Here is a 17773-nt window from a genome sequence, read left to right on the forward strand (position 1 = left end):
TTAAAGGGCCAGCCTCTCAAGTGATGAGTGCATCAAGAAGAAAGGCAAAAAAGACTCTATACAATACCTACCTGTCAGAGACATCTTTGGAAAAATTACAGTTACTGGAAAATTAGAATGCCTAAAGGTGAAGACTGGCAAGTCATTAAAGTTTAAGTAATAATGTGTCTTTAAGAATTGAAAGATTAAGCTTTCTGAAAACAAGAGTTTAAACCTTTCGCTAAGTCAAGATCTATTAATGTCTGCATATTAAAACGATGAATCCTACCCTAAATGATCAGATGTTCTTAAAGAGAGATAAAAGGTTAAAAATCATATATAATAAAGTCAGAATGCCATTAGCTTCACTCTAAAGGAGGGCATTAGAGACAGTCTTGACTAGGGAGATGGTGATATAAAACTTCTCTTCCCAAATATTATCTAAAATCCTCATCTGTGGGCCAAAATCAACATGGCCTCAACCAACCTTATTTTCCATCTCTCCCTCTATTGCCATTACAGGGTTGTTATGCTTCCCTTTAATCTGCATAAGCCGAAACAAAAAACCAAACCCACGGCCACTGAGTCAATTCTGACTCATAGCAACCCCCACTGGGTTTCCAAGACCATAAATCTTTATGGAAGTAGACTGTCTCATCTTCCACGAGCAGCTGGTAGGTTTAAACTGCTGACCTTCTGTTTAGCACCAATATGTTTTACCCACTACACCACTGCTGTTTTTGTTAGGTGCTGTCGGGTCAGCTCCAAGTCATAGCGTCCCTACGTACAACAGAACAAAACATTGCCTGGCCCTATATCAGACAGTTTCACTGCTATTCATAAGGTTTTCAATGACCAATTCTTTGAGAAGTGGATGACCCTGTCCTTCTGTCAGGTCTTAGTCTGGAAGCTCTGCTGAAACCTGTCCACCATGTGTGACCCTTCTGGTATTTGAAATACCAGTGGCAGAGTCTCCAGCCTCACAGCAACACATAAGCCACCACGGTGTAACAAACTGACAGACGAGTGGTGGACTACTAGAACTCCTTATTCTACCTTTATTTACTTGGCAGTCATCTACCCACCAAACCTGGACAGATGCCCCTCCTAGTCAAATCTCATCAATTACTCAAGACCTATTTTGAAAATAACCTCCACCAAGCCTTTTTTTTTTTCCCAAATGCATCTCTCCCATCTCAAAGATTCATGGCACAAACACAGGTTGGGATCTAACTTCTCTATGTCATCTGGCTTTCATACTCTTATATGGCCTTAGTTTTCTCTACCAAGCTACACTGAAAGTGCCTCAAGTCATAAAGAATCTCTTACCCACCTTTGTAACTTATATAGCCATTACCTAGGATAAAGCCCTGAAAGGAATTCAATGAATTCTAGTAGTCTGAGTGATTCAGAAATAATCAATATACCGATCCACTCCTCATCCTCCTTTTCTTCCCCTCTGGTTCTTAGGTACCTTGAGCTCTTTGAAGAAAACTTACTGTATAAATCTCTTCTCCCTATCTATACTTCCTACCCAAACTCAGCATGGAAAAGTGATAGGACTCAATAGTCAGGAAACACAAGGACTAACCTGAGCAAATCACAGTATTATCTGACTGTGTAGCTTGGCTTTCTTTTACATGAAGAAAACCATGATTTTATACATGATCTAAAATGGCAAGTGAAGCCACAGGAGATAAAACTTTTATATGCTTAGTTGTCCAGGGCATGAGTGGTTATTTCTGCTTATTTCTACTAGAAACAGAAGATTTTTTTTTTTTTTTAAATCAGATCTTCACATTTTGCTTTTTTTGACTCAAGTTATTTTTTTTAAAATAAGTAAGCCTTTAATGTTAAAGCCTCTCCTTTTTTCATTTAATCAGAATTTCATTTACTAGATTTCAATATTTCCCTGGGGCTTTCTGACTCTATTCCTACTATAACTAACTGAGAAAGCAGAGCTATGAGTTAGAGACGTCTAAAGTTGGAAATGATGCCAAACCAAACCCACAGACAATGAGTCAATTCCCACTCTTAGCGATGCTATAGGACAGAGTAGAACTATTCCACAGGGTTTCCAAGGCTATAAATCTTTACAGAAGCAGACTGCCTCATCTTTCTCCTGTAGAGTAGCTGCTGGGTTCGAACCACTGACCTTTATGTCAGCAGCCAAATGCTTTAACTACTACACCACCAGAGCTCCCTGAAGTGAGAAACAGATTTAAAAATAACTATGTAAATACTTACACAATCTATTTACTACCTAGATTCTGTTCAGTGGATTCACCTTATTTGCAACACAATCTTAGGAGCTCAACGAATGGAGGAGGTAAACCTTACGTACATCTCTTTTAAGAAAAATATATGATTAATGCAATGTAAAAAGCACTTACAGAGTACCTAAGGCTATGTAAACCGGAGTCTTGGTGGCACAGTGAGTAAAGTGCTTGGCTGCTAACTGCAAGGTCAGCAGTTTGAATCTACCAGCTGCTCTGCAGGAGAGAGATTACAGCCTTCAAAATTCTATCAGCAGTTTTACTCTGTCCATGAGTGGGAATCAACCTGACGGCAACAGGTTTGGCTTTTGGGTTTTGAAGGCTGTGTAAAAGTAGGAGAGTCAAGGTTCTCCTCTTTACTGCCCTTAACAGTCTAGTTTGGGAAAAGCTACACATGTATGAAACAAGTATTAAAAAAATATTTTGAGGTATCCTTCTGGAATATAGCCCTACAATCATTCTGGTTTACTATTTTAGTAATATAAAATTATTTTAATAATGATGTGATAATATCTGATCCACTGGGCCAGCTAGGCATAGAATCTGTGTATTATATTATATATGCTGTATATTATGAATCTATTATAATAAGACTGACAGAGGCAACGCCCTTATCTAGAATTTAAGGCAAGCAAGTTCTATTACTAATTATAAACTTTAACATGAATATGGAGGCAAAAAATTGTCTTGGTTATATTATTGGTCATGTTGTTGTTGTTGTTATTTGCCGTCGAGTCGGCCCCAACTCATAGCGACCCCTCCTTGGGTTTCCGAGGCAGTATCACTACGGAAGTAGGATTGCCCAACCTTCCTTCCGCAGAGTGGCTGGTAGGTTTGAACCGCCAGCCTTCTGGTTAGCAGTCAAGTGCCTTAGCCACTATGCTACCAGAGCTCCCATAACTGGTCATAGCACATTTAAAATTCTACATACAATATGAAAAGTAAACAAAATAAAAGTAAAAAAAATGACCAATTTAGAACATCTGCTTAGGTCAGAAAAGGGAAGAAAAATAACCAACTGCCAAAATATTAATGAGGGTTCAGATATTCTCACCTATAAGCTCCTCTAATGAAGGTAGCTTCATCAATTTCATAAACTTAGCTTATCAGGTTTTCCAAAGATTTTTTTCCTGAGGGTGACATAATTTTAGTTCTTGATCTAGAGTTGCTGTGTGCTGTTGAGTCAATTCTGTCACAGAATGACTCAATGTGACAGAGCAGAACTATCCCACATGGTTTTCTAGGCTGTACTCTTTACAGGGAAAGATCGTCAAGTCTTTTCTCCCATGGAATGGCTCATGGGTTTGAACCGCTGACCTTGTGATTAGTAGTCGAAACTCAGCCACTGCACCACAAGGACTCCTTTAATGTAGAGAACACTTCTTACTTGATACCATGTATGTTACTATGTTGTTGTTGTTGTTATGTGCCGTCGAGTCGGCCCCGACTCATAGCGACCCCTCCTTGGGTTTCCGAGGCAGTTATCACTACGGAAGTAGGATTGCCCAACCTTCCTTCCGAGGAGTGGCTGGTGGGTTTGAACCGCCAGCCGTCTGGTTAGCAGGCAAGTGTCTTAGCCACTATGCTACCAGAGCTCCCGTAATACTTAATAAAATCTCATTGGTTACCCTCACAATTTCCTAATTACCAAAACTATTAAATATTCATTTATATCTTATATTCAACATCTATATTAAAAATCAGAGGCACTACCATTCATGTGTTATGGTCTACACAGTCAGACCTGAGGGGTAATCAGATCACGTAAACTTGGTCTTTGCTGAGAAGCTGAGAATTGATACTATGCAGAAATTAGTGCTGAAGGACTAACTAGAGAAATTCTAACAGATCCTATAACTGTAGTCCCCCAAAATGGATAAGCCTTATCCTCCTAAGTACATTTCTAACTGAAAAACTCCTTTAGCTGAACTCTTTTAGTGCCAAGTAAAGGTCCATATAATGAAAAGTGTAAATGACAAAACCCCAAATCTTAAGAAATACCTAGATTCCACCCTGAGGAAAGTCATTCCTAAAACGGAAATTAATGAAGTCAAGTATTTTTCACATGAATACATCTCCATGAAACACTACATGAATTTATGATGTTAATACACATTTATCTATCAAGTTTTCTTGGTATGTAAGGTAGAAAGTTATTTTTAAAATATGTAACATAATTGTCTTATCTTGCGTTTGACATATTTGATAAGCAAGGTTGTGTAAGAAAAACTTTTATATGAAATTAAAATTACTTTCTCACTTTCCTGACTTCAATAACATTAATAATTCCTTCCACAAAAGAAGCAGCATTTAATTTTCTAAAACTTCTGTCAGTTACTTACAACCAACCATATACCCATTCAAATTACCCAAATTTCAATTAGTTTTAGACTTTAAAAGGACTTTATTAAATGTGAATAACTATTTAAAATATTTAGCAAATAAAGTGCATACATTCAGAAATGAAAAATTAAATAGATTGATAGGCATCATTCAAAACAACATTATAACTGTTATTAAAACAAAACCTTACTTGTCTGGGTTTTTCACTCTGAATGTTGCATTAAGCGCTTTTAACCTGGAGTCTGCCTGGAAAAAATAATTTGTTAACTTAATACAATTACATTTCAGGGTATAAAATTCAAACAGTTTTATTTTCCCTTTAGAATCAAGATGCTCAAGTGCAATTTTTCTACATATTATTTTGTGCCACACACATTAAACATAACTAAAAAAACAAACAAACCCAGTTTAGTTGTTTATTTTTGAAAACACTACAAAAACATGTTACAAATTAAACAGAATACAAGATATTCATTGATACCAAAGTGAAACAACTGTCAATACCACTACATTGAGACACACACAGCTAACATTATTGTAATTCAAAATAGGTTACTTGAAAAAAGTAGTTTAGCTTTTCTCTAAGCCACAGAAAAGCAATGATTTGTATAGACAAACCACCGTATCTTTACACAAATAATGTGCACATTCTTGGGTTTTTGCAAACTTTGCAATCCTCTCATGTTAGTTTTCTATATGCACACAAGTATGTGTGCATGTTATTTACATGGGCATGTTACCTGCAAAAAAATATGATAAATAAAATGACTATTTTGTAGCTTATGTATTACCAAAAGTAGTTCTCAAATAGAATCCAAACCAAATGTACAATAGTTTTCCTCATTTTCATGATCAGTATTTTAGGGGGAAAAAAATTGTAGAAACGTCTATATTAAAGTAATACTAGTAATATCGTGCACTAAAGTAAAAGAAGCTTCTTGTTGTTAGGTGCTGTCAAATCGATCCTGATTCATGGTGACCGCAAGCTACTTTACAGCTGGCAGAAAGTGCTACAATGAAATTAACTTTATTATCTGATTTCTAGTAATTGCTTTCAAAGACAGAGATCACCAAAAGAGGGACGATAAATATTTCACTGAATTAAATTTATATTTAACATACCCAAATCCCATTTTAAGTTCTCATAAAAAACAAGTAACTTTTCTGACCAAGGCATGAAAATTATAGGTCAATAGGTAACCAATTTAAATTGTGGTTTGGTTGCAAAAATCCCCACCAGCTAGATAATTTTATATTATTCCAACTTCCAACCCACAATTACAAATATTCTCAATTAATAAAAGAAAGAAAAACAACATTACAAGGGCTCCCCAGGTTACTTGGTGAATAAAGATGCATGCAAAAAAACATGCTACTCTATCAACTCAGCCTTCAAGAACTTCATTTCAAAAGAGATTCAAAGAACTATCACTGCTTAATTTATCCCTGATTTCAGAGGGTTCTTTTATTTCTAGCATCAGTATTTCACCATTTCATAGCCTTTCCTACATCTCAAAGGACAAACAGCTAATACATATGAAAGTCTTTATGAATAAAAGTACCTATGAATTTAAGGCATATGTTCTTTAAGTAAATTAAAATCACTAAACACTAAAGGAGCTCATAAATGTTAATGATGTTACAGTCACATGCAAATTACATAAAAACTATAACTAAAGGGCAAAAAGCTTCATTTGTTTCTTTTCTTAAACCTCATGTTTTTTAATATTGCCAATTTACTTTTTATGTCACAAATTTACCAATTCAGAAGTCACATAAAGTATAAAATGTTACCATCCAAACTTTGGTTCACCAAACCGTCTGTCATATCAAAGCCATTATCATGCCCAACTCAATTTGCTCCTCATTTCACAAGACCCTATAAAACAGGAAGTTGTCTAAAATGCCACCAAACCAGAAATTTCTCTCCAAAGCTGGATCTCTGAAAAACTGTAACAGTACAAATCTGACAGATTACCACCTCATTTATCAGATTCTCCACTAGAAATTCAGAGGCCCCCTAACCCATCATTGTTTCATACTACACTATTTTACTTCAAAACAGCACTATCTGAAATCATCTTTGTTTTCTTGTTTCCAGAATATAAGTACCATAAAAAACACAATGTGCCTGGTTCTATCTTGGAGCTGCACAAGGGCTGATGTGGCAGTATATTTCATCTGCTTTGTTCACTGCTGTACTCCAATGCCTCACAATGCCTGGCACAAGTAAAACATGTTGAATGAATAACTCCAACTAGTCTATAACCCCAACTATTTCATAATCCCAACTTCATACTACCTCTCCCACATTCTCCTTTATTCCCCTTCTCCCCCTCCCTTTTCAACTACTTTCCTTGTCCTGCATCTCTCGACTTTCCTGTTATTTTATTTTCTGATTCTTATCATCCTTCCAAACCTATTTGTTCCCTTCTCTAGAAGTCAGTACCCAGCCTGGGCATCTCTAATATTCCTCAGCCTTAGCCCACTATTCACTCTACTACAAGCTCCTAATTATTTAGGCCTCAGCTCACATGTTATCTCCACAGTCGGGTGAACACCCAGGACAATCCTTACTTACACCTGTTGTCCTAACTGTAATTATTAATAGTACCCCTTTTAACTCTCAAAAGAGCCCTGGTAGTGCAGTGGTTAAGGCATCTGGCTGCTAACTGGGAAAAAAAAAAAAAGGTTGATGGTTCGAACCCACCAGCTACTTCACAGGAGAAAGATGAGGCAGCCTGTTTCCATAAACATTTACAGTGTTGGAAACCTTATGGGCATCACTGAGTCCGAATCGACTCAATGGCAGTGACTCTGGTTTAGTTTGGTTTAGTTCTTACTCTCAAAGGTGTTCTTATTTGGACAATCAATTTTATGGTCACTCTTCTAAAACGCACTCTCAGACATAGAGAGGTACATGGGCAGTACAGACAACAAATATGAACCCTTTTGCATATACAGTACTGAGTTGTCAGTGAAAGCAAACATGGATATATGGACGGATAGATAGGTGGACAGGCTAAACAATTAGGTATGTCTAAATGGGGAGTGTATCCAAGATCATATATAGGGTTGGAGACAATGGTCCTATAAGTTTATGTGAATGATCAGAATTCCCAGGTGTATAGTAGAGCTGACAAGGGGCAAGGTTATGGTCATTACTTGGTCATAGCCAGCTACCCAGAGCGACCGAGTAGTTGATCCTGCGGGCTTGGGACCATAGTCGCAGGGGACATCAAGCTCAATTGGCATAACATACTATACAAAACATTGTTCCACCTCCTACTTTGGCGAGTAGCGACTGGGACCTTAAAAGCTAGCAAGCTGCCATCTAGATGCAACAACGGGTCTCTCCTCGTCAAGAAGAAAGAAGAAAACCAAAATTAATGGAAACAATCAGTCCTAGTGACTGGTACACCATCCGATCTGCAACCTATACAACTATGATACCAGAAGAACTAGATGGTGCCCGGCTACCACTGTCATCCACTTGGAAGGAATGTAGGAGATCCTGGATAGAGAGGGAGAACAATGTGGAACAAAACTCAAAATCATTTGGAGGGGAAAAAAGAAAAAGAAGGTGAGGACCAGGTTTGCCGGTCCAATAGAGCCTGGTGGAACCACTGAGACTATGGCCCCTAGTTGCCCTTCAGGTCTGGAATTGAACCCACACCTGTGGTTTCCAGCCAAACAAAGTACAGGCATGTGAGTTAAACATTTACCTCAAGTAGACACACGCCCTGGAGAGAACAATCATGGGAGAAGGAAGGGCTGCTTATGCACAGGGAGACAGCTCAGGGCGCAGAAGACTATGAAGGGATGGACACTGGGAGGAGGTAACTATGGGGAGGAAGTGGGAGGGGAGCTGCTGCATTGTAAATTTTGGTCAATGACATGAGACAAAGTATATGTGAACTGCTGTATGAAAAGTGAATTTACTCTGTAAATCTTCACCCAAATCAAAAAAAAAAAAAAAAAAAAAAACACACTCTCTAAACATTTACCTCAAGTAGACACACGCCCTGGAGAGAACAATCATGGGAGAAGGAAGGGCTGCTTATGCACAGGGAGATAGCTCAGGGCGCAGAAGAGTATGAAGGGATGGACACTGGGAGGAGGTAACTATGGGGAGGAAGTGGGAGGGGAGCTGCTGCATTGTAAATTTTGGTCAATGACATGAGACAAAGTATATGTGAACTGCTGTATGAAAAGTGAATTTACTCTGTAAATCTTCACCCAAATCCTAAAAAAAAAAAAAAAAAAAAAAAGCACTCTCGTGGCACTTCCATTAAAGCACTGGGCTGCTAACCAAAAGGTCAGCGATTCGAACCCACTAGCTGCCCCACAGGAGAACGATGAGGCAGTCCATTTCTGTAAAGATTGTTGTTAGGTGCCGTCAAGTTGGCTCCAACTCATAAGCAATCCTATGTACAGCAGAACAAAACACTGCCCAGTCCAACACCAGCCTCACGATCCTTGTTATACCCGAGTTCATCAATGCTGCCACTGTGTCAATCCATCTCACTGAGGGCCTTCCCCTTTTTCACTACTCTCCACTTTACCAAGCATGATATCCTTCTCCTGACAACATGACCAAACCAGGAAACCCTACGGGGCACTTCCACTCTGTCCTACAGGGTTGCTATGAGTTGCAACTGACTTGATGGCAATGGGTTTTGGGTTTCTTCTCAAAATAATCCCCGCCATCACACACGTTAACAATAACTTGCTTTATCTCCTTTATACCACCTATTACTATTTAAACTATCTTAGTTTTATTTAAATGTTAATGTCCCCAACCACTAAAATATAAGCTCCATAAGAACAGACACTGTTTCTAGCTCATTCACTATATTCCTAACACTTAAAAGAATACCTCACACTCTATTGGCACCTAACATTTAGAATTTACAAAGTAACTCTCTGGGAGTTCCTGTGCAATATATATAGATTAGCAGAAATCCTAAGGGTTGAGACCCTGGCTCTGGCACTCCTCTTTCTAACTGACAAACAGGGTTCAAAATTCTTTTGAGTCAGCCAAAATTCATTTCAGATTTGGGTATGTGAAACGATGTTTATTTTCATGACTGAGCTAACTACTGAAACAATATTACTTTATACCAAAGCAACTAAATAAAAACCAAGTGATGAGCAGGACCATAAGAGAGGTCCTAGTTCGGGTAAAAAATGTAAAATATAATTCAAATTAAAAAAAAAAAATTCAAATTTACTTATCTGAAAGAGATCAGAAGAACTCCTAAGAATATCACCTTAAGACAACCTTCTAACTTGAAACTGAAGACACTCCTGGAGACCACCTTTCACCCAATTAGTGTGTGTGTGGGGGGACACACAACCCAAACTCACTGCCATCAAGTTAGATCTGACTCATAGCAACCCCTCCTTGGGTTTCCAAGGCGGTATCACTAAGGAAGTAGATTGCCCGATCTTCCTTCCAAGAAGTGGCTGGTGGGTTTGAACCACCAGCCTTCCGTTAGCAGTCAAATGCCTTAGGCATGACACCATCAGAGCCGATAAATAACACTGAGAAGAATGTGCTCCTGAGAACAATCAACTATATGAGAACAGAAGGGCAACATTTGCCCAAAACCAAAGATGAGAAGGCACAAAAGGAGTGGGAAACTGGATGAATGGAAATGGGGAAACCAGGGAGGATAAGGGGTGAGTGCTGACATACCGCGGGGACTGCAACCAATGAATGTCACAGAATAATTTCGTGTGTGAATTATTAAATGGAAAATTTGCTATGTAAACTTTCACCGAAAGCACAATACGATGCTCAAAAACTAAAACCAGTTCCTATCAAGTCAATTCTGGTTCATGATGACCTCATATGGGTCTGTGGTGTAGTAAATTACCTGGTATGGCTTTTCTAGCCAAAAGTCTTTGTAAACTTCATGGTGGAATTTGCCAGGGGCAACTGAGGAGCTCCTGATTGTTAAAGTTATCCACCTGGAATATTTCTGTTGCGAGTGGCACAAAGCAATGTTCTGGGAAGTTCGCTCTCTCAGGTGTTTAGAATTCTGATGTTATGATTGGTTAGTATGGCCACTCTGCCAGGTTCAAAAGGAGGCCTCCTAGAGGCAGAAGTCTCTCTCTGACTGCTGGCTGAGAAAGACGTGTTGTTGAGAGAAATGTGCTCCTGAGAGAAACGTTCTCCTGAGAGAGACACACTGCTGAGAAAGAGACACCGAGAGACACATGCTGCTGAGAAAGAGACACTGAGAGACATGCACTCCTGGGAGAGAGACTGAGAGAGACCAAGCCTCGTTCCTGAATGTGAATTGTAGCCTGGTCCTTCCCTAATAAACCCCATAATCTGTGAGTTCTGTGTGGCCACTGCAGTGAATTATCGAACCTAGCAGAGAAGTGGTGGGTGTTGCGGGAGGAACGGTTAGTGCAAGGGCTAGAGGGAGGCAGCATGACTGGCCTTGCAGGAATAGGCCTTGGGCTATTGATGGTGATTCTGTCTTCCTCTTGTGGGGTTAGAGGAGGTCAGAAGATGCGGCCTCTCTGCCCCTTTGGCAGGGTCAGAGTAGAACTGTGCTCCCTAGGTTTCCAATGGCTAATTTTTCAGAAATAGATCACCAGGCCTTTCTTCTGAGCTACTTCTAGGTGGACTCAAACCTTCAATCTTTCAGTTAGCAGCCAAGTGTGTTAAGCATTTGCACTACCCAGGGATTCCATATAATTATCTTGCTGGATATAATAATTTCTCTAAAAAGATTTAAATCAGACTACTAATCTAATAGGCCAAAGCTGTAGATTAAATTAAATGTGGGAAAATTAAAGTAAGCTGACATTTCAAATTTTGAAGATGATAGATCTAATAGCCAAAGTAAAATATTCTTACAAAATATAAACATTTGGTCTGATTCAGAATGATCTCATTTTCACAAAAATATAACTTTAAATATATATGTTGTTGTTGTTGTTGTGTGCTATGGGGTCGGACCAACTAATAGCAACCCCTCCTTGGGTTTCCACGGCAGTATCACTACAGAAGTATATTGCCCCATCTTCCTTCCGAAGAGTGGCTAGTGGGTTTGAACCGCCAGCCTTCTGATTAGCAGTCAAGTGCCTTAGGCGCTACACTACCAGAGCTCCCATATATAAATTTCCTTTACATACATCAATTACATAAGCAAAAAGGGAGGTAATACGGAATGGTAACTAAGAAGTGCTTTTAGTTCAATCTACACAAATTCACCTCTATCACTTACAGTAGCTGTAAGACCTTGCATAAGTCATTTTCTAGTGTTTTTCATCTACAAAATGGGAATAATATTGACTAATTGCAAAAGTATTGAAGTTTTTATAGCATTAAAGCTATACTAAGCATTAAATGAGATAATAAATATAAAAAATACAGTACAATCATAGTACAGTGCTCAGCATAGTAAGCATCTAATACTGATGATGACAGCATTTTTCAGAAAAGAAACTACCTCATTTTTGAGATTCTCCACTAAAAAACTTTTTGTCATACCATTTTGACAGTCTTTCTAAAATTTTCTTCCTAAAAATATTCTTCTCTAGCATCTCAGAGCAATACTTGTCAAATTTTAAGCTAAGGGGAATGAGTATGTCTGGGGATGTGTTGTTGCTGTTAGATGTTGTCAAGTTGGCTGACTCTTGGTGACATTAAGGAATCAGAATTTCTGCAATAATTCTGACAACTGAAATCTACATTGTCCACTGATTGCACTTTAAGAAACAATGAATTAAAGAGTATACAGCAAGCATAATTAACCTTTTTCTTGAGGTAACTACATAAACAACTAATACTGAATCCATCTGTTATGCAGTAAAATCCTAAGGACTGCACAGGTATGTGGGGACCTCAGCCCATTCCAAATGGCCCCACGTTGCAGCGTCTGACTCTCAAGATCATTCTGCTGTCTCTTTTGATACCAGGCTCAGCTGTCAATTTTCATTACTGTCACAGTGTGCCATCTCCAGCAGTATTTACTTTTAGACCTTTGTAATTTTCTGCTTCTAATATGTATGTAGCCTAGGAACTAGTCAGTCAAGTTTGTGTGAATAACTATAATAAAATTATGTGTGCCCTAGGCTGGCAGTTCAAACCCACCAGCCACTCCTCTGAAGGAAGATGGGGCAATCTACTTCCGTAGTGATACTGCCTTGGAAACCCAAGGAGGGGTCGCTATGATGGCAGTGAGTTTATCTGCTGGAGCAAAGTACTTCTTATGAGCAGAGTAGGAAGGTTTACTACATATCTATTTGAGTATCTCAGAAGTTGATTTTGCTTAAATCTGTTTTCAACTGTGATCAGGTTAGTCCTGACTGCCAAATACATGACCTCTGGTTAAGTTAACTATGACTACATATATAAGGACAACTCACATACATAGGAATGTATGTAAGGTTGCCCCAAAAATCCCATTTCCTTGATGGAACCAAGGACTTAAAATAAATAGCAGCCACAACAAAGTAAGGAATACAGTAAGGTCATTTGGGTTTCCTCATACATTTTACTTCTGCTCTACTTCATTAAAAGTCTGTCTTTTTAAATTACTAATACTGTATATTAAGTATATTATTAAAGATTAATACCTACACACAAGAATCAAAGCACTCTGTAAAAAGTATGTATTACATGGATGGAGAAACGAGGTATTCTCAAGGTCACAAAAAGTTACTAAATTGGATTCAAGGACAAATAATAACTAACTAGTATCTAAACTAATGACTAAATCAATGATAAAACTTCTTAATTTTCTATTATATAAAGAGAATTCCCATGCAAACTGTATTTTGTTTTATTATTATTATTAACTCCTAACATATCTTGGACTATTTCTCAGAAAACCCTATCAAAGCAATATAAAGAATTTTTTAGCTGTGGGTTATTTTTAAACCCATCTCTAAACTAAAATTCCAGCATTCCCTGAGTACCATAAAATGATGAAATATAATCAAGAAAATTTTTTCATGTATACTTGCCAACAAAATATTTATAAATGAGAATGAGCTTAAGCTAGAATTAGATACTTGATTAAATTTCTTGTGCAGAAAAAAATATTCTCTATCTAGTTTATTTTGTGCTAAATTTCAAACAGTTATATACCAATGTATAAATCTCTAGGAGGTATTTTTTAAATTATGATGAACACATTTTAGTCCTTATTGGTTAGAACTACTGAACTTTAGGTATCTTTATCTTGTGAATAGTTCATCAATTGTTATTACATAATAATTAGTCCAAGGGACTAATGACCATGTGAACTCCAGCATCCATGACCCTGAGACCAGAAGAACTAGATGGTGCCCATCTATACTGCTGACCACTCTGAAAGGGATCACAATAGGAAATCTAGGATCGAGTGGGAGAAAAATGTGCAACAAAACTCAAAATCTTAAAAAGTCTAGACTTACTGGTCTGATAGAAGCTAGCAGAACTCCTGAGATGGCCCTCAGAAACCCTTCAAGCCTAGAGCTGAACTCACTCCTGTGGCTTAACTCTCAGCTATATGATAGGCCTACAAGGTAAACAATAATACCAGGAAGGTATGCACTTTTCGGAACAATCAACCATACAAGATCAAAAGGGCATCATTTGCCCAGGGATTAGCTAAGAAGCCACAAAGGGACAAAGGGACAGGAAAAAAGGACAAATGAAAATGGTAAACACAGGGAGAAAGTAGGAAGACTGCTGTTACTTTGTGGAGATTGCAATCAATGTCATGAAACAAATGTGTATGCATTACTGAATGGAAAACCAATTTTCTCTGTAAACTTTCACCTAAATCACAATAAAATACACATAATAAATTTTCTATGATTTTTTCAAACCAAGTTCTATTTTTCTGCTTACCTATTCAGTTTAAACAAAATATAGAAATCTTGTATTTTTGGAAGATAATCAGAATAAGATTACTCTCTCTTAAGAAGTGATACCAACTACTAAAGAGAAGAAAATTTTCACAACTTTGAAACCCAGGACAAAGAGAAGAAACTTAAAAAATTTGCAATAGCCTGTGCTGTATCACTTTCAGGGAAGAAATGGAGGACACAGTGGAGTTAAGATGCCTATCTTACCACCACTATGCTCCTCAATTTTAGGAAATAATCCAATCCATCTTCTCCAGACTATGTTAGCTATCCTCTTTCCTAAACGTTGATTTTAGTGATGAAATTGTAAAAGCTATACAACACTAAATAAGATTGTATCACTGCTGTTGTTGTTATGTACCGTCAAGTCAATTCTGACTCATAGCAACCCCATGTGACTGGGGAGAATTGCCCCAAAGGATTTCCTAGGCTGTAATCTTTACAAAAGCAGACTGCTCTTATGGAGTAGCTAAGTGGATTTGAACTGCCAACCGTTCAGTTAGCAGACAAGCTCTTTAACCACTGTGCCACCAGGGCTCCTTAACTGAATCACTTTTGTTGTTGTTTGCTGTCGAGTTAGACCTGACTCATAGCCACCCCTCCTTGGGTTTTCAAGGCAGTATCGCTATGGAAGTAGATTGCCCCATCCTCCTTCCGAGGAGTGGCTGGTGGGTTTGAACCGCCAGTCTTCTGGTTAGCAGTCAAGTGCCTTAAGGCACTACACTACCAGAGCTAACAGATGCTAATTCAAAATTACTTCCATGACCATTTAAAACTGGTCACCATGACCCAGTAGACAGAATATACATCACTGATGAGTCATCTTGCAGTCTACTCAAGTTGGAAAATCCAAAGTTGAATTCTTGAGCAGTATCTTTCTTATCTGACAAAGAGTGAACAATTGTCAGGGACAGGGATACAAGTGGCAATGCTGAGGACAAAGGGAAAGAAAAACAAAGATGCAAAGTATGAATCTACTGCAGGAAAAATCTTCAGAGGGTATCTAAATTACTGCTTCAAAAAGCACTTTGCCAGTAGAATTAAATTCATACATTTACTCATTATACTCTCACCAGTAACTAAAACTACACAAATCAAAAGTGAATTACAGTGTTTCTTCAAAATCTTTACCAATGATATTAGATGCAAGGACTATTTCCAACATTCACTCATTCAATAAATACCAAGCACTCACTAAGTGCATGGCATTGTGCTGGGTACTGTAAAGGGAACATGGTAAATGACTTCATACAAATGTTCTTACCTTTAGCTGAAACCCAGTTTCATTCACAGTCTCCTTCCAGTTGCCTTCCTAAAAATTAATTTTAGAAATTATTATTGCAAAACAGAATAACTCAAGTGAACATTACAAATTAAGTAAATATCTATCCTCCTGTACTCATTTCAGGGGAGATGGGAGAAAGATTAAAAATAATTCATTTCACTTCAAAACAAAAGATGGCCAAAACGTGGACCCAAGCTTTCACAGATCTGGGCTTCAAAGAACTGAGGACTAACTTGGATATCACTCAAATAATACCAGAGAACAACTTCTTTAGTATATTTAAGTCTTAAAATCTTACCCAAAATAATGATGTAGTTGACTAATTTTGAAAATTAAATAAACAATGGTCCTCAAAAAATGTCCTTAAAAATAGTAAGCATTCTATAGCTTAGAAGAAAAATAAAATCCCAAGTCAAACTAATTTTTTAAAAGACTGAATAAAAGGAAAATACCTGTGTTAAAAACAAATAGAAGATTTTGTCTCTACAAAGGACAGGATGTGAAGCAACTCTCAAGAGAAAGTTTTCTAAACCAATCCGTCGTCTTTCCACAAAATCTGGATCCATGTTGTCAGCAGAAAGTTTATGCCAAACAAATTCTGCCTAGTTAAACAAAAAAATCATTAAGAACAGTCTCAATGATACATACTTCTAAATTGCTTCCATTTCACTTCTTACCCTTTTTTCTGGTAGAGGTGGCACCACAATATGTGGATAGAAAACTAAAAGGTAGTTTCTCAACAACTCAAATTCACTATACCGCCTCCAGAGTGAGTCTGTTAGGATACTCTGACCATCAATATGTTCAACTGACCTGAAAAGGAGCAGAAGAACATAATTTTCCAAAAATACAAATATACACATATACATACTCTCTCTTTTAAACAGTATAACTCCACTGACTGAACACTTATGAACCAGACACTTAATAATGCACTTATTTCATCCTTACGACAATCCTGAGCAGCAGCGATTATCCCCTACAGCTCAGTGTATGTTCCACCTGCAGCCATAAAGATCTGTGAGTACAGCACTCAGGTCCGTTCCAAAACCCTCACTCCCAGCCACTTGCCTTCTGTTCTAGAAAACCAACCTGAACCCAGGAGAAAGTGAAAGAACTCTACATGATTAAATTAAGGTACCTGAGGGTTCTACTTGTTCAACGTCTGGATAACCTCACGCATGTTGTACTTAATATATAATCTATTCAAAAAAATTATTTCTCAAACTGAATACATGATATGGAGCAGGAAAGAATCTCAAAAAATAAGAAGACAAAAAAGGAAAAAAGGCAGATAAATGTGACAATTTTAAAATGGCAACTTTTTGTACTTTAAAAGATAATATAATCAAGGCCAAAAGGTAATGTTTCTCAAATTATGGTGCATAGACCATTACATAAAAAATACCCAGAGCTTTGGTTAAAAAATATATAAATTCCTGGACCCGACCCCAAAAAGCTAGTTTAACAAATTCTTTGTATTAAAATTTGAGAACTGCTTTTTAAAACAAATTTATGATGAAATACAATTTTGAAAGTTCTCTCAAGAATCCTTTTGTGTAAAGGACAAATGTTGTATTAGTCCGTTATTGTAAAAGTCAAGGAAAGGTTTATCTACAGAAGGAAATTTTCTTTGTTGGTTACCAGGGAGGGAGGGGAAGGGAGGGAACGCTGTTAGACAGATAGAGATAAGTACTGATTTGGGTGAAGAGAAGGGCAATGTACCAAATCTGTGTGACCAGTATGCCAGCATTGAGGATGAGAAAGACATAGAGAGGTACATGGGAGGTACAGACAACAAATATGAACACTATTGCACATATAGTACTGCATTATCAATGAAGGCAAACATGGGTATATGGATGGATAGATGGGTGGACAGGCTGTATGATTAGGTATGTCTATGAAATGGGGAGTGTATCCAAGTACATACATAGAGTTGGCAGACAATGTTGTTGTTGTTATGTGCCGTCGAGTCGGCCCCGACTCATAGCGACCCCTCCTTGGGTTT

General features: G+C 37.8%; 1 protein-coding gene across 1 annotated transcript in view; it reads right to left on the reverse strand.

Annotated features, from left to right (window-relative positions):
- The window catches only part of SNX4 (sorting nexin 4), a 117232-nt gene that overhangs the window by 72698 nt on the left and 26761 nt on the right, over positions 1-17773 (reverse strand). Inside the window, exons 3-6 of the mRNA XM_007949387.2 lie at positions 16440-16575; positions 16215-16364; positions 15742-15789; positions 4789-4844 (exon numbers count right to left, since the gene is read on the reverse strand). Of these exons, the coding sequence (XP_007947578.1) occupies positions 4789-4844; positions 15742-15789; positions 16215-16364; positions 16440-16575 (390 nt within the window). The remainder of the gene's footprint in view (positions 1-4788; positions 4845-15741; positions 15790-16214; positions 16365-16439; positions 16576-17773) is intronic.

Source organism: Orycteropus afer, unplaced genomic scaffold (assembly GCF_000298275.1).
Source record: "Orycteropus afer afer isolate SDZICR_OR568_19922 unplaced genomic scaffold, OryAfe1.0 scaffold00245, whole genome shotgun sequence".
Classification (NCBI taxonomy): Eukaryota; Metazoa; Chordata; class Mammalia; order Tubulidentata; family Orycteropodidae; genus Orycteropus; species Orycteropus afer.